The 24,596-nt window shown below is 41.8% G+C and overlaps 1 protein-coding gene across 1 annotated transcript; it reads right to left on the bottom strand.

Annotated features, from left to right (window-relative positions):
- Positions 1-24,234, bottom strand: LOC119660313 (zinc finger protein 37-like). Its single transcript, XM_038068787.1, has 6 exons — positions 24,076-24,234; positions 17,267-17,620; positions 16,959-17,209; positions 16,754-16,888; positions 747-857; positions 1-649 (listed from the first exon to the last, which is right to left on the bottom strand). Exons 1-6 carry the CDS (start codon positions 24,205-24,207, stop codon positions 364-366), a joined length of 1,269 nt encoding a protein of 422 aa, XP_037924715.1. The 5' UTR covers positions 24,208-24,234; the 3' UTR covers positions 1-363.
- Between the last annotated feature and the right edge of the window lie 362 nt (positions 24,235-24,596).

The following is a 24,596-nucleotide window of genomic DNA, read 5'->3' as shown; positions in this document are numbered from 1 at the left end:
TCTGTTTCTCGAACAAGCGGAATCCTCAAAGTGTTGGAGGTTTTTTGAAATTTCCTCCATTAATAAGTTTTTATTTTCAGGCTATCTGTTAAGGTTCACTCTTTCCTACGTTAAGTAACTCTACTTTAAGTCTTTTTCATTCAATAAAAATGTGGTTCTCTGTAAATGTTTTTCTCTGTAAAAACTAAAATTAATTGATGGAATTAATTTGCTTAATAGACCATCCGTTCTACTACGAAGACAAATTAATTGATTCAAAGTTTTAGATCAAAAACTTTTCATTAAACCAAATAGACTTAATTCTCTATAAAAAAGACAATTTACACTGAAGAAGTATGTACAACATTCGCTCATTGCGAGCTCTTATAAATTCTGCACATCGGGATAAAAAATAATCGTAGGTTTCCCTTCGAATTCTTCAAATTGAGTATTCTCCTCGCCATCGATCATCGTTACCTCCTCAACATATTGATCCATATTAACATCAGATTGTAGAATTGTAAGTAAATTATTTTGACTATCTTCTACTTGCTGAGCTTGCTCTGCCATCTGTTGTGTTTTCTTCAGAGCGAGTTCCTGTTTCAAATGGGTCTTCAAATGATTGGTCAAGTGATGCTTCTTTGTAAATCTTTTGCCGCATTTTTCACATCTGAAATTTAGATATGAACATTTTAAATATTTCCGATTTTCTAATAAATTATTTGTAGCATCAGACTGCACCGAGTCCGTTGTTCGAATGTACTCACTTCTCTGGTTTTTCCCCTGTGTGTGTTAACATATGACTGGACAAACCATAGGAATATGCAAATGCTTTACCACAAGTCCCGCACGAGTATGGTCGCTCTCCCGTATGACTCCTGAAAAAAAGTTATCGATAGATCATTTATATACAATGTTATTTCATAGAAGCATGAACGCTGATGAGGCTGACATTAAGGAATTCGCGTCTTATGCACAAAGTTCCTACACTATCATATACACCACTCATTTTCGCCAACACGAAACCACTGGTCGACTGACTCATGGAGCATTGCATAGCTTGGCGGCCGCCATATTGCCGCTCCACCAGTCGAGTCTGGCAGGTCTAACTCTACGGTTCGGTGTCACTGTTGGAATGGAAGGTTGGAGGAAGGTTTTTCCTCGGGACCTCTTTCCTCCTCCTGCAACCTATTACAGATATCCTTAAAAGCTGTCTGGGATTTTGGTCCTCTTTTTCTACCATAAATATTGTCCTTATAGACTTTCCGGGTTGAATCATCCCCTTACGGATTAAATGACTATTGAGCCCGATTTTATCCACCACCAGACGGCCATGATAACGCTCATGGATTTTGTCGTTACGTAGGCTACGGAATCGTCCTCATGTAGGGGACCAAAAATTCTTCGGAGGATTTTTTTTTTCGAACGCGGCCAAGAGTTCGCATGTTTTCTTACTGAGAATCTATTTCTCCGAGGAATACATGAGGACTGGCAAGATCATTGCCTTGCACAGTAAGAGCTTTGACCCTATGATGAATTTCGAGCGGAACAGTTTTTGTAAGCAGAAATAGGCTCTGCTGGCAGCCAATAATCGTGCATGGATTTCATCGTCGTAGCTGTTATCGGTTGTGTTCTTAATCTAGTGCGCGTCATTAAGTAGATGGCGGGCCAGGATCAATTATTCCTAATCAAAAATTAGATCATCCCCTTTTTCCACTCTGTCATTCTCCCATTTCCAAGACAAGTGGATGTAGCATATCTGCAGTAACTGCAGGAGCAACTATGAATAATTTTTCTGGAATCCTACTTCACTTAAGCCGAGAATGTCCAGCTTATATCGTTGGAATCCTCGCTCGAGTTGGAGGAAGCGAAAATTCAGAGGCTCCCCGTTACCGCTTTTGAAAAGTATGCGCAGATTCCAGAATTCGATAGCAGTAAAGAGGACCCTAATGACTCTCACTAGGTGTTTAATAGCTTATTGCATGTTGTGCTTGCCCTTGATAAATTCGGACAGCTCAATTATTTTTGCTCTAAGCTGGTTGAAAGGTAGTTCCTCCGGATCAGGGCTCTGTTCTCCATGTGTCTTGGCCGGATTACTTCTTCTAAACTTTCTTTCCTGCGTTTTATATTTTGCCATCTTTGGCATTGGTGGAGATCGAAGAATTGAGGAGCTTCTCCTGAATGGGTCAACTTCTTGGTTTCGGAGTACACCCTGTGGTCGTCCCTTTTGGACAAGTGCGGTGGATATCGAAACCGTCTTAGTCGGGCGGCTATTTCCTTTCAACCCATCATTTTTTGCCTTCGTTATTGCTGTTCTCGGCAAGGTCTTGCTTCCCTTGAACACCTCTTTCTCCAACTCTACATCACCTGTAGCATTAGATGCCATCAGTGATTAGATGGTGGTCAAGTTATCTACCACCGAGACCCTGCGGTCGAGGGATATCGGCCACCAGGAGCTTGCTTGCTCCCAAAAGCCGCCGGTACGGGGGTTCCGAGTCTCTGCACCGTTTCCTCCTTTTCTCTTTTTCCACGTTGATTTCATTTTCCGGGTATCCTTCCCATAGCCATTTTTGTTCAGGCACCAGAGATGAGCAAACACTAGTCCATGTACGGTCAGAAAAGAAAAGTACATGAACACATTTACACATCAATAGGTATGCCCCAATTCGCCAACCGAGGTCACACCTGATGGGAGATCCGACAGCGCCTCACACGGTCTGCTCGTCTGTCATACGCATTTTTTCGAAAACGGTTATAGCAATTGACACCAAATTTGGTAGAAAGGTGGGAACTGTGAACGCTCACGTATACAGTGAGTTACATAATTCTAGGTCGAATTTAAGGATGGTCTTTCCCATGCACAAGGGGGTGTAAACTTTTTTTCACCAAATATACTCATGTAGGGTATCAAATGAAAGGTCTCGGTTAGTACTTTCCAAAGTTTTGACATTTATCGGGAAAGTGGGAATTGCGGAGGGTCCAAAGTCATCATTTCTTTCACGGACCCATTCTCAGAAACCTCCCAACCGAAAAATCTGAAAAAAAATCAGGAGGTTGCCACTATATGGTGCCTAGGCTGCGAAATACCGTCCATAACGATATCTATTCAAGGTCGGGCAAAATAACGGTGACTTGATACGTTGGATGGGGATTTGCATGCAGATCAGGCATTTGATAGAGCCAAATGGCGAAACCGATCACGACGAGCCGACCCCGCTTGTGAACAGGGCAAATACTAAAGAAAAAGAAAAAGAAGACTCCAAAGCCCCCTCCCCCCCTTAAGTTCATCCTAGGATTACAAATTTGCAGAAACATAGGCTATAACATAGAGCAGCATAAACAGACTTCATTTTTTGGTAACTATAAAACGTGTTTCCAGCTCCTGGCGTTTCGGATGACAATCGTAAAGATGTTGAAGAACCTCTTTTCCAAAATGCCAGTGCTTGCTCATTGCACTTCCTGCAGTGAATTATATGTGGACAAGGTATTAACTAGCTGTTGCGTAGCTTTAGAGAAGCGCACGTTCCATGAGAAAATGAGCATATCGTCGTTCCTTCTTCGTTATCGAGTTAACCGCCCGTTAAATTTCATTTCTCACTTTTTAAAAAGTTCAAGCTTTTCGGAGAATGACACTGCTGGCCCCAAATCGTTCACATGCTTGGATATGATGCGAGTTCGCCATGTCAACTAGGCTATATTGTATGCTATTAAGTTATAATGCCGGTATCATGTTGGATAGAATTGTATTAGCAGGATTACTCCTCTCCTTTTACCTATGCCTCGTGGAAAGAATCGTGGAAGCTCATGCCTAAAAAGGTGCAGGATTTTTAAACCGTCACTCAGAATGTCGGCCCATCACGAAATGTGTCGTCGTCGTTGAGGTACTATAGCTCATTTCGCGCCTTGGCCTTCAGGATATCCTTCGTCCAGCCATCTCGGTCCATCGATCGCGTCCTCTAATTTTGAAAACCGAGCGCGTGATGCACCGCCTTCGTCGTCAGAACCTGCCCAGCGCTTTCGAAGTTTTCCTACCGGTCTTCGTCCTTCTGCCCCCACTTCGAATACCCTTTTAGGTATATATAAGCAAGGCCAGCCCGTTTGCAACTTCCAAATTTTTATTAACTTAGTGCAATTCATGGTTGTATCTAATTCGGCATTGGTCGTCCTCTCGTTTAGCTCATATGATTCTCATCAGGCGCGTCCTTTTTTGTGGATAGGGCATATCAAACTTTTCCATGCTTGCAGGATCTGTTCGTGGTTCCGCATAAAAAGAACCAAATTATGGATAGCTTCCATGGCCCATGGGTCGATTCTGATTTGGTGAGTTCAGCGGAGACGTCATCTAAGTCCGGCGCCTTGTACATTTTCTGACATTTGTTCGCTGTCTCTATTTCTTCCAATGTTGGCGGTTCAATGTTCCCATTATGATCGAACATAAATCTTGTGAGTTATGGTGATCAAGTTGTGTGTGAGGAGTTGAGGAGTTCTTTGAAATAAGACTCGATAAATCAACTCAACTAGCGAAATTTTCAAATGTCACCAAAACAAAGCAAGGTCGACCAGTCGATTCAGATTGAAGTTCACATCAAGTCATGAATTGGACTCATGCGTCTGTAAACAATTGTAAGATTTCTTCGTACGATATGGGGATTAATTTTAGAACGTGGCAAATCTCCGATAACACCCTTGTTCGAGCACGTGATGGCAAGGCAAACTCTTGATGACCGTAATAATAACGAAGCAAAGTTTATAGATCTATGTTACCTTCATCGCCTCTTCATTGTCGGCACACTGTTCAGGCCTAGAGCCTGGTTCTATAATACCGGTTGGATTTCCCCTAACCACATGGTAATCGGCAGTAGACTTAGGAGTTTTCTTCTGAATACACAACAAAAAGGGCTCACCCTGGAAAGAGACATCAATGATTCTTGAGAGATCAGCCGAACGCAGCAGACGTCTTTGGACAGCAGCAGAGTGGTAAAAGTTTTTGAGAATTGCTAATTATAAATTTATTTTCTTTTTTCAGGAGTGGTTATCTTTTAGGTACCCTTTAGTGATAAGCGTGGATAGTGTTAAGTTTTTGTGAGTAGAAAATAGTTTTTGCTTTTTGAAGAATTTTCAGCAGAAATCGTTATGGAGACGAGGGCCCAGAAAGCCCCAGAGGTCCGATTACTATCGGACCAATCCCAAGAAAAACTAATCGCCAGTCTGCAACGCAGTCTGGATGAAATTAATAAACAGCTAGCCGCTGCGAAAATTGAGATAGAGGAGCAGCGGAAGCAGAACGAGGGTCTGACAGCCCTCATTAAAAGCTTGCAGGAGTCAATAGACCTGCAGAACAGGGAAAAAAAAGAAAACGGCAAGCGTTTGAGAATCGAGAGTCCACAAGTGTCGGACTCGGAAAGCAACTCGTCATCGGAAGAGGAGATGTCCACCGACAACACGGACAACACCGCCACCGAGGAGGAGGAAGATGTAGACTTTCCACCTCTGCCGCCACCGAAACCAGTGCCTACTCTTCCGCCCACTTTTTTTTAAAAAAATACCGTAGTGAAATCACCGGAAAAGCCAAAGCCTTCAGGACAAGAAAGTCCTAAGGCTAAAGAAGCCGAAAAGGGCACGGTACCCGTAATTTTAAGGCAGCCATCAAAATGGCCAGCCATTGAGAAAGAGTTGCGGAAAAGGAAAATTAATATCCTTCACGCGAGGAGGATTCACCTGGGAGTGAGAATAACTCCAGAGCAACCGAGCGACCACCGGAAGATCACTAAATTCTTTAGAGAAAGTGGAATTCAATTCCACACATATCTTCTCCCAGAAGAGAAGAACATAAACATTATAATCCGGGGGCTCGAGGGAATAGCGCCCGAAGATGTGAAGGAAGACCTTGAGGATCAGGGCTTCCATCCTATAGAGTGCTTCTTCATAAAAATGAAGAACGGGCCCTCCAGACTACTGAAGGTGTTAATGCCGAAAAACGAAACCGGCATATACAATGTAAAATCGATCTGCCACCTGATCGTGAAAATCGAGTCCCAAAAACCGAGGACTTCCCAATCGCAGTGCCGTAACTGTCAGCAGTTTGGACACTCTGCGAATAACTGTTTCGCTGACGCACGTTGCGTTAAATGCGAGGGATCGCATCACTTTTCCAAATGCGAGAGGAAGCAGGAGCAGAAGGCAACCTGCACCAACTGCAAAGGAGATCATCCAGCCAGCTACGGCGGATGTCCAAAAAACCCTAAAAACATTAAAAAAACCTTCGCCCAGATGGCGAAATCGAATTCTTCTCCACAGGTATCACAACCAATCAATAAACCGACAGGAAAAACTCCAACAGCACCGAAAACTCCCTCTTCCTCAGCGAACCCGAAGCCTGTGCAAATGGATCAAGTGCTGAGCAGCATGCAAGCACAGATACAAAACATGATGGAGTCAATGATGACTAAAATGATCCAAAACCTGTTTAGCTCTCAGATCCCTCTAGGCAACCCAACTAAGATCCACCATGGTAAGCATTAAGCTTAACATTATCACATGGAACGCAAATTCCGTAAAAGGAAAAATGGGAGAATTGAAAGAATTCCTTTACGAGGCAGAAGTAGATATACTACTCATCCAGGAAACGTTCCTCAAACCAACAGACCCACTTAAAGTACCCAACTACGACATATATAGAAACGACCGACTTACTGGCCGTGGAGGAGGAACCGCAGTCCTCATTAAGAGAAACATCGAGCATCACCGCCTGGAAACACCACTCATCACTGGAATGGAAGCTACAGTCATCGAGGCAAGGACAGGACCAGCTGATATAAAAATCATATCAGCCTACCGTCCTCCATCAGCAGATAATTTTTCAGAGGACCTTCAACTGCTATTCAACGGGGACAGACCGACTTTTCTCGCCGGGGATCTGAATGCGCGTCATCGAGACTGGGGAGCAACCCGAAACACCAAAGCGGGGAGAGGACTGCTCGCTTTCCTAAACGGAAACGAAGCAACTATTCACGCACCAGAGGAACCAACACATTATGGACGCAGCACAACCGGCACCATAATCGATGTGGCTATTACAAAGAATTACAGCAACCACATCACAATCAACGTGTTGGACGACCTCTCGTCGGACCACTAACCGGTGTTATTTTCAATATACATCATATATAGTGAAAATCCGCCGAAAATGATAAAAACCACCAACTGGGACACCTACCGCCATATTCTAAGACAATACACCACAACCTCAAAACTAGAAACTTCGGAGCAGGTAGAAATAGAGATTCAAAACCTAACCGCCCAACTAACTTCAGCCAAGCAAGAGAGCTCAACGGAGACAGAAGTAAACGACCAACAATATTTCCGGCTCCCAAGAAATATTAAAGAAAGAATAAGGGAGAGAAATCGAATCAGAAAAAGAGGAAGAATGACAGGAGATCCCAACCTGAAAAGAGAAGCGAATCGGCTCACTAACGTTATCAGAGATGACATTGACCGATTCAGAAACGAACAGTGGGAATACTTCCTCCAAAATCTAGAGCCGGGAAGCAACAACTTCTGGCGGCTCAGCAAATATTTTAAAAGAGGGTCGAGAAGGCAAATACCTACAATTCATGGTCCCAATGGCCTTGAATTTTATAAAGAGGGAAAGGCCGAAGCGTTCGCGGACTCACTCGAACTACAGTTCAGGGAGAACACCGCATCGGATGACGAATCTGAAGAAGAGTACGAGTCAGAAACAGAGACAGAAGATGACTCAACACAAAGAGAAGACTGGGAACTGCAAACAGATCAGGCGGAAGTCCAAACCATCATCCATGGACTAAGCAGCAAAAAAGCCCCAGGATGGGATATGCTTACAAACGAATGCATCAAGAATGCACCGAACAACATCGCCGAATCAATCACCGCAGTAATAAACGCAGTACTCCGTCTCAGAACATATCCAAAAGCATGGAAAAAATCCATCATCATCCTTCTGCCGAAGCCGGGAAAGAACCCAACCTTCCCACAGAACTGGAGACCCATCAGCCTACTTCCAACAATTGGAAAAATTGCTGAAAGGGTGATACGGAGCAGACTGCAGGATCAACTCAACGAGCTCAACATCATCCCCAGAGGAACAATACGGATTCCAACGAGATCATTCATGCGAGCTTCAACTGGCCAGAGTAGTCCAGCACATTCGCAGTGGTTTGAACAAGCGGAAATCGACCGGACTAATAATGTTCGATATATCGAAAGCTTTCGATAAAGTCTGGCACGCAGGGCTCGTAGCCAAACTAAAGAAATTTAAAATATCTAATTCCATGATAAGACTGATCCAATCCTTTATTGCAGATCGAAGTTTTAGGGTGGCACTGGAGGGGCACCAATCGACGGAAAAAAGAATAGAGGCAGGAGTACCCCAAGGATCGCCGCTTTCCCCGCTGTTATACACAGTATTCACGGCGGACATTCCAAGACAATTTAACCGCTTCACAGGGATCTCCTTATTCGCGGACGACACATGCCTCTTCCACACATCGAAACAGGCACGCCTCATCACAAGCAACCTTCAGAAGGCAACCAACACAATGTTGGAATACTTCAAAAAGTGGAAGATAAAAATAAACCCGGAGAAGACCCAGGCAATCTTCATCACAAGAAAGAGAGAACAGAAACCGGGGAAAATCCAAATCGAAAATCAGCCCATCAATTGGAAACCAACCGCGAAATATTTAGGACTGACTTTCTTCGACAGCAGACCAAATTGGAGAAAACACATAAAGTTGAAAAGAGATGCATGCACAGGTACGCTGAAATCCCTTTACCCTTTAATTAGATCTAAGAAACTAAACATTAAGAATCGTCTTTTAATTTATAAACAATTAATTCGCCCATCTCTGCTATACGGGAGCAGTATTTTTTACCAAACATGTAAGACATATAAAAAACAACTGCAAATATGTCAGAATATAGCTGTAAGAAAAATTTTCAATGTCCCGCATTATATAAGAAACCTAGATATACATAGCGATCTAAGATTAGAAACCATAGATAAGTATATAAAAGATAAAGCCCTGAAATTATTTCAAAAAATTGATTCCCACAAGAATAAAACTCTAAATATTTTAAAAACAGAAAAACATAAAAAAGAAACTTATCCTAGCTTAAGAGCATTAGTATTGTAAGAATGTATAGTATTTTAAGGTAATTAGTATTATAAAGTAATATTGTTAATATTGTTAGTTAAGATACAATTAGTTAAGTTAAAGTTAGTTAAGATAAAATTATAATTATTATTAGTATTGTAAGTAATTTATAACTAGTATAAGATATAAGTTTTATAACGTTGTTGAAAAAAAAGGCAAAAAAAAAAAAGAGGAACGATAACCAACCAGAGTAAAGATGGACAACAATGTCCACAGCGAAAAGGGGAGCAAAGGTGTCGAACACCAGCTCCAGATTCATCACAGTTCCAAAGAGACATCATCTCACAACCGTTTACCTTCGCTTGCACGTCGCGTCTGCATCGGAGGCGTAGAGAACCGATTACTCAAACCTGCCACGTTCTGCTTCGACGAACCGGCTGCCATTCGACAGTGGCGAACTTTTTTACTGTGCAAGAAAACCGAACTTTGAACAACACTCGAGAATATTGATGAACTTGGGCCGCCATCAAAACTGCGTTTACCTCTGTCGTGAGTAAAGCTATCGGAGTTGACTCACTACGAAGACGTGGAGACGAATGGATGAAGATGAGGAGCTCTGCTTATCACTGTAAGCACGGCGCAATAGAGCTATGATATCGTGCCAAAGTACAAAAAGTGCGATGATCATAATCAATTATAAAGATTGATTGCATCGCAGTTAATAGATGACGGCTACCGCAAAACATGCTCCAATCATTTGGTGCCAACTTCCTGTCCGTGAGATTCCGATCCACGTTAGGAAGCATCACAGTTATGCAATGCGCACCAGCGTATATGTACAAGAGAATTGGACTTTCTCTGAGGAATTGCATGGAATTTAGGAGAGGTGATATTGTGATCGTGATGGGTTTTCTAAATGCCAAGGTGGCCTGGCAACTCCTCGGTTGAGCATGGGAAAGCATGGTCTTAGTGAACACAAAACAAAAGCTTGTCCTGTTCAGTACCTACGCCAGGCCTCAAGACAACTTTCCACATTCCTCCAGGAGAGAAACACAAAATCAGGGCAATGGGTAACATTAACTTATTGAGGGCTGAAACAAAACATCAAAAGGCAATTACATAAATGTGGATTCCGGGTTACCTCAACCGGTAGACGATACTTACTGAGAATTCGGATGCAATCGGTTAAGGATAAAAAAGAGTACAGAAAAAAGCGCTCAGACTGCGACATGATTTAGGTAGGGCAGACAAAAAGGAGGCCGAATCTACAAAAAAGAGTGGTCAAGCCTGCGGTTACTAAACATGTAATATAGCAAGGACATAAAAGAGATGCTGACAATGGCTTTAAAAGACACCAGCACGTAATAGTCACTTATTTTCACTTCTGTGTCACTACTGCTCCGTTACCGTGAAAAGTACGAGCAGAAAAGATTTCACATCAAGAACTTGCAAGTGGTCGTGAGCCTTTATATGGTCGTAACGTGCAGGTATGCACTACTCCTACAAACAGAAGCGAAATTATCTTTGCTATTGACCCGCCCAAACAGAATGAAGTCGCCGAGCATGATGACTTTCCTGCGGAACTATTCCACTCTGCCCCTCTAGTCTTTAGAGATTTGCTACTTCCATTCATTCGTAAATCTTGAAAATCCGAGATTCAGAAAAAGGGCACTCGGGACGGATATTTTGTCACCGAAATCTTCTCTTCTCGTTATCAGTCCTTTATACTGCCTTAGTCGAAGAAGCTGAAGCTCTTCAAAGGATAATGTTATCTCTCATTAAACAGTTCGATTGGGTAAAAGAAGTAAACAAAATTGCAATAACGGTAAACACCAATAAAACTTATGTTTTCAATCTGAAAGGTCACCGTGCTCTTTCTGTTTGCAGAATAGTTTAGGAAGGGTGCAGCTCAGAAAATAATGAGAGTAGTTATGGCATATTATTGGCAGCGATGATGCATGGGTATGGTTGATGTGCTATGCCCCATATAGGGGTTTATGACAACTATATATCTGATCAAGAAGCACTGGCTCTTAATTGTAACCCTATAATGTGAGGGAAGTTAAAGATGTACCACTCATCTATTATGATGAGCAGCTTAGGAGGTGGAAAAGCATTTCATCTGTGTTTCTCACAGCCGATGCAGAATTATAGGAAAATAAAAGAAAGTAATCTGCCACTTCTACTTAGTTACAAAGATTGCGAATTGGATGATAGTTCAAACTCCAAAGCAGGGCGCCCGTTTTGAGTACGGCATTTGAAGGGGTATCAACATGCCCGTTGGAAGCTAGATTAACAAGGAGGGATAAATGTATAAAATGTCAAGTAGTGCATCAAGCTAAAATCTCGGAGGAATTTGAAATCCAAAGCGGAATTGTTGGTATTTTTTCTTCTCTCTTTCGATGACATTCTTCATACAACCTTAGCTGAACAATGTAGAAGGATCCCATAGATCATGTCAACTTTCTTCAAACGGCTTAGCTTTGCTGATGGCATCTTGTCTACTACTCACCGAGTCATGGAACTTGGTCAAATGGCTCAGGATTTGGATAAAGAGGCAAACATCGTCAGACTGAAGATAAATAGCCAGTGCCAAGTTTTAAGGAGCCAATCAACAGCGCTACATCTACCTTCGCTGCTTTCTCAAAAATCCGAACAGTAACATAAAGTTGAGGTTGTTTCGCACTAATGTAATCTCTGTGCTGCTATATGGGAATAATAAATGAGAGGTGGCCACCACTGTTAATAGGAACCCTCTAGCTTTCATCAACTAATGCCTACGTCGTCTCATCGCGGTACATTTACCTGAAACAATATCAAATATCATGGAGCCGAGATCACAAATTGAGAAAAGGCAAGAATTTGTTCGGGAACGTTTTAGAGGCAGCTAAACACATTGTCAGAAACTGACAACGATAGTATCTAAGAATGTTTGACAATCTATGCCCTACATTGGGATTTATACATATATGATTGCCATTTATACCTTAGTAGGGTATAACGCGTCAACCACACCTACGCGCTATTGTTCGTAGTTCGCTGAAATGCGCTTCAGCTCTCCCACAATTTCGCGAGATGCCTACACTCTTCCTCTACCATTCTTCGTCAAGTGCTCTTAAGGCGACCCACACCTCGACCATCTTAGGAGAGTGAGTTTCATGAATGGCGTTTCCCGTTTGCAATAGCATCAGAGCAGAGTACTCCGATGATTCGACGCTGACAGGTGTTGACGAAAGCTTGGAGCTTTTGAGTGACAATAGATGTCACTTTCCATGTGTTACTCCCATATAGCAACACAGAACAGTCTCAACTTGATATTGGTGTTGAGATAACTGTATTTCCAAATTTTAGACAGCGCAGCGAGAGTGGATCTAGCGCTATTAATGTGTGGGGCGACATCAAGTTCGTAGCTATCGTCGGCAGAAACCACGCTTTTTAGATATACAAATTGATCAACACCTTCGATGCTCTGCCCATTAATGCAGATAGGGAGGGTGCTGTCATGATAATCGATAATTGTAAAACAAAATGTACTACAGAAATGCACAATGACCCGTGCGCTTGCAAATGATAACACTGATCCAATAGTTTTTACATTGGGAATGTGAATCTAGCCAAGTAAGTAATTAGCCACGTAACTATTTTATATAAGGTCGAGAATTTGTGGATAAAAGATAATTCTTTTTTCATCTGAGCTATAGAACAGTTCCATTGCTGCTCATAAGGAGGATACTTTCCAAACTTCTCCAAAAAAACAAAGAAAGAGGATAGCTTGCAAGTCAAACAAGACCAACCAGTCCAGTGTCTACGCTGCAAAGGAAGACGAGTTAGTTAAATCGATTTAGTTGTGCTTGACCCGGTCTTAACCACCGCATCTGGACAGAGTTACAACTCTGCTCTAAGCATCAAGTCGTTGTTATTCAAGCGCAGCTAAAACCAATCCCATTATATGGCCAGTAAAACTGAGGACCTTGGTTTTTTTAAGAGAGAGAGAGAGCCAAGGTCCATGACTAGGTGAGAGAGCAAACAGATGTCATCAACTAATCCAGGTGTTTGAGGAAAAATGTCATTGCCCATTAAACCTCTCCACATCTTCCGGACAAGGCAACTTGTCACCGATAAGAAGAAGAATGTCGGTGACAAAATGCAACCCTGGAGAACTTCGCTTTGGAACTCTGAACTGTTTGTCCTAGGTTTAGTTCAATTCTGTACATACATATATTTGTAATATTTTTATTTTTTCGCAGTTTACTCTGGATCGCTGCGATCATGGAGTTGACCGCATCCCAGTCGTCGTGGTAAACTACCATTCTCCGGACAATATTTTCCGGTGATAGTATTTCACCGAGAATTTCCTCAAAGTTTCTTCTTTTTTCCTCGAACCTCGGGCATTGGAAGAATACGGGACCCTATCCCAGTTTGGACAATCAGGTGAGGTGTTCAATTTAAACCGATGAGGGTATTGTCGATATCTACTACGGCCGATGAGAAACTGGGTGAGATTATAATTGATCTCCCCATGATTCCTCTCCAGCTACTCCCTGAGGTTAGGGATCAACCTGTGTATCCAACGACCCCTATTTGAGTGGTCTCATCGCCGTTGCCATCTAATTATAGAACTTTCCCTTTCGACTTTTTTCGCTTCCGATAAAGAAGAGATGGACTTCCATCGCTAGCCAATCAAGACTTAAACCTACTGATTGCTTCGCATGAATACAACACAGCATCTTCGAGATGCTTTGCAACCACAATATCGTCGACGTAACCGTAACAGAAGATTAAGAACATCATTTTACATTGTGTTCTACAGTGGCGGGCCCAATACGGAGCCCTGCAGGACACCCGCGGAGACAACGTACTCCCAGGGTCCATTATCGGTGTTACACGAGAGCGTCCGTTCTCGCAAGTAGTTGTCCACAATGGCAGCGAGAGAAATATGAACACCAACCGTCGCCTTCTGTATAACCCTCCAATTGGCTGAATTGAATGCATTTTTCACATCTAGAGTTACTACCACGTAACATTTGCTGGTACTACCCTTTCCGTTAATTGCACTTTCGGCCAAACTAGTAACCAATTTGATGGCATCAATGGTTGATCTGGCTTTACGGAACCCATACTCTCGATCTGAGAGACCTCCTTGGCTCTCAACGACCGGGAGCAATCTATTAGAGATTACCCACTTCAGCATAGTGTCTAGAAGACATATGGGTCTATAGGAGGATAGCTCACCTGGATGCTCACCCTGAATTTCACGGCGAGCTTAAAGGCTCTATTTGGTACTCTGTCCAATCCCGAAGCTTTGTTGCCACCTAATCTGCTGCAGAGCTCCAACAGCCCGTCTGTGGTTATTGCCGTCACATCCAGAGTTCTCGAAATGATGTCTACGTCCCTCTATTGCAGGGGGAATAACTGCTGGATAATTTTCAACAAGAAAGAAGGACACGTGATCTGCGAAGATAACCGGCCTCTGAATCGTCCCATCACAACTCTGTAGACGCTCGTCCACAGATTTACATCTCCCTCAGCAGAGCTACTTGAAACATTCCCTTTTGCTCTTCTGAATGGTCAGCTTGAGATTTTTGCGCGCTTCCATAAGGAAGCATGCATATAAATGCATGCTTTCTTTGCACTTAATCGATCGTACCTACCGCCCTCTGAGTCGTTCGTCTGGACCGGTGGCAGGCATTTCGAAAGCCGGCCAGTTAATTATTACATCAGTAGTTGAGTCTTCTGCTGGAGAATGTGCACCTTCTCGGCATGGACGCGTCACATGCCTTAGACACGGAGAGCTTTTTCTGTGACGCCACCAACTTTAATGAGTTGATCCAGCCACACTTCCATGAAGGTCTGCTCATCCAGTGCTTTTGCGGACCAGCCTGATATTCCTCTCGGCTTTGGGCATGTTATTTCCCTACGGTGTGGCTGTTTCCTTGCTTCGAAGATAACCGCCTGTTGGTCACTGGGGGTGTAGTCCTCGCTAACGTGCCAGATCATACAACGCGTCAGTGCAGGGCTAAAAAAAGGTCAGGTCCACAATCGAAGTAGACTCTCCTTTCTGAAAGGTACTTACGTTACTTTCGTTGACCAGAACAATATCTAACTGGGGAAAAGCTTTCAATTCCAGTGCCCACGCATTAAAATCACCAGCAACCACCTTCGGACCACGTTCCCTTGCATCGTGAACAACATTGTCCAGCATATCCTCAAACTCAGACAATGTGATGGCTCCTGTATGGTTCACCTACGATGGCAACTTCCATTTCAGATTCGTGGGTACTCTGCTCAAGTAAATCCTAAGAGACCCAGCAATGATTGAGGTTTATTTGAATAAACCTAATTTTTTCATTACAGTCAACCGCCTTCCTGAATTCCGTGCATTTACTATTTCCGGCAATATGCGGGTTATCTTGTCCCTTTTTTTCTTCACACAAACGGCATTTGAGGTTCCTATTCTATTCCTTGGCAATATGGCCTTTCTTCCCACACCTTCTTCATCGATCGGACCGATTAATGAAATTTGCTCTCTCAGAGGCAGACAAACCATCCTATCCGAACTAATAGCTTCTGTGCTGCCTCCACGGGTAATCGCATGTCGCCGTTTTAGTACTACCATAGGCTTTTCTCAGGCTCACAATGGATTCTTCACTCGGTCCCTCCAACTGGAGTTGCTCTTTCAATGCAGTGTAAATTTCTCCTCTGAATGTTACTTCGTCGAGATTCTCGCACTGTATATAGATCTCATGTTCTTGCGCCCGTACCATGACATTCTACCCAAGTGACTTCTTAGCTTGGTTACGAAAGCTATCAGTTTTACCCGAGCTTTTTTCACCTCAAACATGAGATCGCCTTTCTGGGTCTTTCTGATTTTGGTGACATTTCCGCTTAGATCTTTTAGATCGGGGTCAGCTTTCACATTTTTTAATATTGGCGCGTACGACAGATTGCCCTTGCTGGAGATAACAATTCCCTCTGGGCGAATTCAGAACTTCGTCTTTCCGTACTTTTAGCTCCATTCTTCGGAACTATTAGTGCGCCTTCTCTCCTCTTAGGCGCCTGCTGGGTTCCCAGAGGAACGCCATCTTTCTCCCGCACTGTTTTGTTTGGTGGCACGCCTATAGCACTACGGTTAGGTGCCACTTAGGTCGTCTGTAACACTTGAGGGATTCGGACAAGCGGATGATCATTGAAATATTAAAAAAAGGCACTCGAGACGGACATTTTTCTTCTCGTTATCAATCCTTCATGCTGTCTCAGCCGGAGGACCTGGAGCTCTTCAATGGATTGTGTCACCGTTTATCAAACAGTTCGAAAAATAGCTTTGGATTGAGAAAAAGAAGTAAACGGAATTGGAATGAAGATAAACACCAAGAAAACTAATGCTTTCAGGGAGAAAGAAGCTCTACCTTCTTAATAGTTTTCATCGAAAGTTCTATGAAGCAGTAGATTGTCGCGTCAACTAGTTGTTGTTGTTTAATACAATTTTGTATGCAATAGATCTAGCGCAGGCTAGCCTATACAAAGAAGTGCGGAAGCTTAAAGATCAAGTAATCGCAGCTAAAATAACATTTCTTGATGGGTTTTCCCCTATAGTTTTCCTTAGAAGAAATCTGAGATTTTACTTTATTATCAAAATTTACCTTTCGTGCTTTATCCTACTACCGAAGTCGGAAAAGCGACGGTCACAATAACGGCATGCATAGGGCTTTTGTCCAGTATGTGTTCGCATATGGCATGTGAGCTCAACATTTAATACGAAACCGCGGCCGCAAATTCTGAAAAAAAAAGAAATCGTTAAATACAGCAGCTATTTGGAGCTCTGTACCTTCAGAAAAGGATACATACTCGCAGGAAAATGGTTTTTCTTTTCTATGACGACGCATATGTGTTTCAAGTGCGTGATTATGTTTAAAGATGTTGCCACAAAGTTCGCAGATATATAATGGCTTCTCGCCTTTAGCTCGTGCCTGCTTGGCGGTGTTTCTTTTCGAATTACCGTTTTTTCTGGCGGTATTTTTTGGAACTGTTACAATGACTGGATTCTCTGAGGATGTTTCCTCACCTAATATGGATATTTCATAATGTGTTAAATTACCCTGCAAATAGGAAACCATTTTAAATCTGTGGTTGAAAATGATTCTCAACCTCCTTACATTCTTTTCATTTTCGGTTTCTTCCAGTTCTTCTGTTATGATATCTTCCTCATCCATTTCAAGCTTCGATATTGTCATGAGTTCTTCAAATGTTTCTTTTTTCTCTGACGCTTCCGAAGGGGGAGGTGTTGCACTTTTGCGAATGCGCTTTATATCTAGACCTTCAGGAGGCTTGTATTCATACACTTTGCCTTTTACTGAACACACCACTAAGTCTTTCACAATATCGCCTTTGGTGAATGCTTCCAAGACGGTATTGGAATTTTCACAATTACTTCGGAAATGATAAGCCGTCTTCAGTTCAGAAAGGCAGTTCATACATATCTGCTCTGGTAGATTTTGTCCTTGGGATATCTGTAATTTTTAGTAAAAGATTTTTAGAAAGTTTGACGAAAAATGGGGAATTCAATAACTGACAAAGGTTTACGTATGGAATGAACATGTTTCGGGGGTAAATGAACTTTTACTGATGAATTGGTAAAAGGGTAGTATAGGTCCCAGGGCGAAACGTGGATTGGTATCCACGACGGAGCATAAAACCTGGGAAACGCCTGCTGAACCAACACCGACAGCTCTACTACCAAACCCTATCTCTACCTCCACGTGGTGGCAGCTGGGGGCTATTTCTTAACGAAAAGCTGCAGACGGAGAAGGATGAAGGCGAGTCTCCTGCGCCTAAAAACGGGACCAATTGTACCGACTGGTCCTCCAGCTTGGGGGTTGGGTAGAGTTGACAACCCTACACGAAAAACAACTTGTTACGAAGCCACAACAGGAGCCTCGGACTGGACCTACAACACAACGTCGAACCCGGCAACGACAAAGGAATAACGATTTGCGCATTTTCTCATGCGGACTGCGGATTATTCAATTAGCAGTGTCACACAAAATGGTTGTTGGAAGTACCTGGTTTGGGCGGAAAGCAATCCACAAACATACGTGCGCCTATCCAGACGGGACCACTTTCAACCAAATTGACCACGTGTTGATCGAACGCCGCCACCTCTCAGCCTTGATGAATGTTAGAACATATAGGGGGGCCAATATAGACTCGGATCACTATCTCCTTGGCATGGTGCTCCGAGCTCGAATAACAACACCACCCAGAATCCCCTCTAACAATCAGGTGAGAGCTAACACTGAAGCCATCCACAACACAGCGCTCCGCAGCACCTATAAGAGGGAAATGGATGCAGCAAAAACCGCAGTCAACAGAGATTCTGGAGATGAAGCATCAACAAATGATCTTCACAATCACCTGAAGAACGTTATCATAAATACGGCCACAAACATTCTTGCCCCCAGCCGCAAAAGGAGTCGGAACGGCTGGTTTGACGATGAATGTAAGCTAGCAACGGAACGGAAGAATTCCGCATACCGAGTAATGTTGCATTATCAGAGAACGCGGGCACGCGCAGAGACATATCACGAACTCCGACGAATGGAGAATCGAAAAGGAAGCCTGGCAGAACCAACAAGTCTGTAAACTGAGCTGGAAAGTACAGGGAGCAACCGCACCAGGCGCAGAAGTTTTACCAACAAGTCAGCAGGATAAAGCCTTATACAACTCGATGCTCATCCTGCCGAGAAAAAGAAGGAAATCTGATTTCCGACAAAATGAGCATATTGAAGCGATGGGTTGAGTACTTTGATTAGCTACTGAACAACTAGAACATCGGCGAGTTGAAGGTCCCGCCAACTGAAGACGACGGACAAATACTACCACCACCAAGTTTAGGAGAAAGTCCGTGCAATTCATCTGCTAAAAAATCATAAGTCGCCAGGAACCGATGGAATTACAGCTGAATTGGTTAAATATGGAGGCGACCAGTTGCACCAAGTGGTTCATCAACTTGTGCTCAAGGTATGGGACAGCGAATCAATGCCTGACAATTGGCAACGAAGGATTATCTGTCTCATACATAAAAAGGGAGATATCACACAGTGCAGCAATTATAGAGGTATCACGATGCTGAGTACCATCTATAATATATTCTCCGCTATCTTGCTAGGCCGGATAGTCCCATATGCCCAGAAAATCATCGGCCCATACCAAAGAGGCTTCACTCCAGGCAAATCAGCAACAGATCAGATTTTCTCTCTGCGGCAAGCGATGGAAAAACTCTTGGAATATGGACAAAAGTTGCACCGTCTTTTCATCGACTTCAAGGTCGCCTATGTAAGTATAGCCAGATTAAACTGTACACGGCCATGAGAGAATTCGGTATCCCGACGAAATTGACAAGACTTACTAGGCTGACCATGTGCGATAAAAATCACTCTTGAGACCATTCGACATCAACAACGATTTACGACAAAGGAATGCCCTATCATGCGTCCTCTTTAACCTGCCCCTAGAGAAAGTGATCCGTGATGCTGAGGTAATTGAAAGAGGTACGATCCTCTTTAAGTCCACCCAACTACTGGCCTATGCTGACGATATCAACATCATAGGAAGAACAACCCGTGTTGTACAGTCTACCTTCATCCAGATCGAGCAGGCGGCGCACATAAGGACAAACGACCATATTACGACGAGAAAATCGATTTTAAATATTTTTCCCAAATTTAAAAAAAAAGCGCCACTATAAGTCCCTTTATTGTGAACTAGAAAAAATTTCCTTTTTTCTGCGACACAGCGCTCATCCCATGCGTGCAAAGTTGAGTAATTGTTTCTATTCGTTGATACTGGTGAGTTACAACAAATTGTTGACAGTTACTATACGGTCGTTACACTTTTGTTAGTAAGAAAAATTAAAGTTTTGTATCATGAATTTAGAATCGTCAGGTAGGTACTTTAATTTGCAGTTATTAATATCATTACTGTGTACGAAGTAATTACTTAGTATGCGTATCACAAAATACTACTACTTAATGTTTAAAAGAAATTGAAATTTTGACTTTTGCTTGTTTTGTAGCACAACGTATAGCTGATAAAGGCATGTAATACTCATGTCCCCCCGTTTCCCCCTTTTCTTAAAATCGCTAAATTTCTTTCAGGTAGTCGACTTGACCCTGTTCCTAATGAAATTCGAATTAAGAAAGGGAAACTTTTTACAGTGCTAAGAAACAGCCAATTCAACAAAATGTCATCAGCCAAATGTAATCAACAATTGATTGGCTACATAACGGAAAAATTTGCCATAAACGAACTTTCAGAAAATTGCTCAAAGCAACTGAAAAATATAGTAAAAACGTTTGTTGCAAAATTATTTATAAAATGGCGCAATTCTCATTACACGTATGAGCGGTTTCGGAACAACAACATGAAATGGCTTGATGAAGATTTAAAACTTCCAGAGATATTTGAATTAGAGCCGCTTCGGCTATCCGGAAGGCCAAAAAAGGACTTTGAAGAAAGTTCTCTACGTACTAAGCAAAGGCAGATCAGTGAATTAACATCAAGCATAAGCACAGACAAATTGTACATGGCCACAGAATCAAGCTTAGTCAAATCTGGAAAGAGAGGTGTAGCTAAGGTTGTAAAATTAGCCATCCAATCTTCACCCAACCGAATAAAAAAAATGAAGACTGCTCACGATACACAATCCTCTGGTTCTATAAGAGCATACAGCCCTGAAGAGGCTTTAGGTCTTGTAGTTGATCTTGGCCTAACCAAGGAGGATTATATAACCATGCGAGTTGGAGCGAAGGAAAGAGGGGCTGACATTTACCCTTCGTATCATTTAATAGTAGAGGCAAAAAAGATGTGTTATCCTCCAAACATTACCGTTTCTGAAAAAGAAGCTTTTGTGCCCTTGCAAGATCTTCTTACACATACAGCAGAACGTTTGACACAAGTACAGGCTGAAGTAATTCTTCAGAATATTTCGGAGAACTCTAATATCATCGAAATTTATTACAAATGGGGTTTAGATGGAAGTGGTGGACATAACATATGCAAACAGAATTTTGCAGATAATTCATTATATGCCGATTCTAACATTATTTTGTGTACAATAGTGCCATTGCAAATGTGTCAATCTAATAATAATAAAAAACAAATATTTTGGAATAATTTAACCCCATCATCGACGAGATATTGTCGTCCAATTGCATTGAAAATAAAAAAAAGAAAATATTCAAAATGTGAAAGACGAATATAAAGAGGTGGAAAAACAAATTTTGCAATTGGAGCCTACTATTATTCGTATGGATGCTAAGGAAATAAAAATTAAACATGTACACAAATATGTACCATGTTCGATGGAAAAACGATTAATATTTTAACTGAAAATACAAACTCGCAGGCGTGTAAGATTTGTAAAGCTTCTGCAAAAGATTTAAATGATTTAGGAAAATTGCAAAATAGGGACTGTGATGAAAGCGCGTTTAAATTTGGTATCTCTGTACTACATGCTCATATTAGGTGCTATGAATATTTGTTGTACATAGCTTATAAATTGGAAATAAAGCAGTGGCAAGCAAGAGGTGAAAATGCAAAAGCAAATGTAAAGGAAAGAACAACTAAAATAGCTACTGAGTTCTATAATAAATTGGGCCTCGTTGTCGATCAGCCGAAGCAAGGTGGAGGCAATAGCAATGATGGAAACACGGCAAGGAAATTTTTCGAGAACCCTTCACTGTCATCTGAAATAACCGGAGTTGATAAGGAGTTAATAATACGATTTTCAAATATACTTTCTGTTATTTCATGCGGGCATTACATCAAGGAAGATATTTTTAAAATATATTGCGTTGAAACGGCACATCTGGCTATATCTCTTTACGGCTGGTATAAAATGAGTGCCACGGTTCACAAACTCTTGTTACATGGTGCTGATATTATAAAATCTTTACCTTTGTCAATAGGCCAGTTATCTGAAGATGTCATTGAAGCAGGCCATAAGGAATACAAAATTTTAAGGCAATGCCATTCCAGGAAAACATCAAGAATAAATACAAATGTTGATATATTTAATTGGATGCTTGTATCTTCGGACCCCATTGTAACAAGTAAACGAAAAAATCCCAAAAAGAATAAAACCAAATTTAACCAGGTGGTAATAAGTATGCTAAGAACTCCTATTTGCTGTGCGAATGAAGACGAAGAAGCAGAACTCTAATTTTAAAAAAATGTACTTATATTTCTACTATACATAATATATTAATAGATAAGAATAAGTCCTTTTGAAATACAAATTTTTATTTAATTTTTTGTTTTATTAATATTTCCGCTGTCTGTTAATTCCCGTGTACATTTTTTAATAAATCTAACGTCAAATTGGGTATATTGAATCGTTAAAACCACTAATGTGAATGAAATCTCGTATCTTCAAATGTCATATTGGATCCGCCATTTTGAAATTTTACTCGAATTTGTAACTAGCAAACTCTGTTACCCTTGAATTCTATGTTTTACCAAAATCGCTCTCATAAACAATGAGCAAATAATTTTGTCATGCTAAAATAACGATTCGTCCCAGTGTGCGGCGATTGGTGCGAGATCTTGGGCTGCACACCAATGAAGGCAACGTCAGCACCAAAAACCAACCAACCAACAGCAACAACTGGTCAAACGGGAAGAATAGGAGAATACAACTTTGAGACCGTTGATAATTTCTGCTAGCTAGGGTCGAAAATCACAACCGATAACAGCTACGATGATGAAATCCCAGCACGGTTGTTGTCAGCCAACAGAGCCTATTTCAGCTTACAAAAACTGTTCCGCTCGAAACGTCTCACCATAGGGTCAAAGCTCTTACTGTACAAGACAATGATCTTGCCAGTCCTCATGTATTCCCCGGAGACTTGGGTTCTTAACAAGAAAAATTGCGAACTCTTGGCCGCGTTCAAGGGAAGAATTTTCCGAAGAATTTTTGGCTCCCTATATGAGTATGGACGATTCCTTAGCCTTTCTACGACGAAATCTATGAGCGATACCGTGACTGTCAAATTGTGGATAAAATCCGGCTCAAACGTTACGGTGAGCGGGTCACTTAATCCGTATGGATGAGGATGATCCTGCCCGGAAAGGGCAATATCTATGGTAAAAAAAGAAGACGAGGCAGACCCTGCCTAAGATGGAGCGATGACGTAGGTCAGGACGCCAGACAGCTTTTAGGGATATCGAATTGGTGGACGCCGGCACAAAACCGGGATGTCTGGAGTTTCTTTTTAAGGCAGGCCTAGACCGGATACCGGTTGTTGCGCCGTTGATAATAATGAAGATGTTGATACGAAGAAGGAAAAGTTGGCTATCAAGTACTACCGAAAGCCCACAAAATCTATGGTGGCTAAGCATAAGGTGCAATGAAGCCATAAAATAAGCGCCAACGATCTGAAAGTGTTAAAACAGGTAAGAAAAATTAACCAGCTGGACCCCCACGAAAGTTTATTCATAAGCAAACAGCCGGTAGACACTAGATTGAATTCAGATCTAGGCAATTGCTATTCACCCTTATTTAGAAAACTTAGTATTAAAATTAGTTAATAAACCCACTGATGAGCAGACTTGTTAGCACTGATGAAGGGAACAATTGGTTCCCGAAATATCGCCTTTTGCAAAATATAAATCAACACTAGCGAATAGGAAAAACAAGTGTTTATTATTTTGAAATCATGAAGCCCCCATTTATATGGGATGATGTGAAAATATGTATTAACTCGTAAGAAATACCCTAAAAGTAAACAATTATTCGGCAGGGGGGAACCGGAAACAAGGATGAACGAAACTACAACTTTCAAGGGGGCATCACTAATCTATATCACCGTAGTGCTGCCAATCAAGTCAAACATGCATCTGTCAGTCCAGATACTTCTTGAAGTCGGGAATGTTTTTCGATCCTGCATAAATCTAACTTCCTTACCTCCAAGTTCGAGCATGACATAATTTTGTCAGCGATCAGTAAACCATCCTCGTCTCTGTCGAAAATTGAGTGCATGTCGCCTTCTTTTAAGCAAATCCGACAAATTATGTTCCATTCCATTGAGACCTCCATTCGTTGCGGGAAAGAGTGCGTCGAGTTCCAAGCAGCAACAATTGTTTTCTTGAACAATTGGTGAATAATTACGGTTCTATTAGAAATCTAAAGGATATTTCTGATGGAATCGCGGTAATTCGCAAAGTTTTAGAGAAATTTGACATAATAATATGCGTTGTGTCAAAAGTTCGTTCCTACTCTATCATCAACTTTGGCAGCACTGAGTATACTTTTGGCGGGACGGTAATTTCAACCCGGCAGTTAAGGTGTCGCAATCCTATTTTACAAAAAGTCTTTCTGCAATTCATGTTATTTTTATTCTCGCGGTGCTAAATTCAATACTCAGTAAATTTTTTTCTATCATACCCAACGAGAACAACAACTTTAATGTATTTCTGGCAATCATT

The sequence above is a fragment of the Hermetia illucens genome, chromosome 6 (genome assembly GCF_905115235.1).
Source record: "Hermetia illucens chromosome 6, iHerIll2.2.curated.20191125, whole genome shotgun sequence".
In the NCBI taxonomy this organism is placed as follows: Eukaryota; Metazoa; Arthropoda; class Insecta; order Diptera; family Stratiomyidae; genus Hermetia; species Hermetia illucens.
The sequence above is the reverse complement of the archived record's forward strand: the minus strand, read 5'-3'. Positions and strand labels throughout refer to the sequence as shown.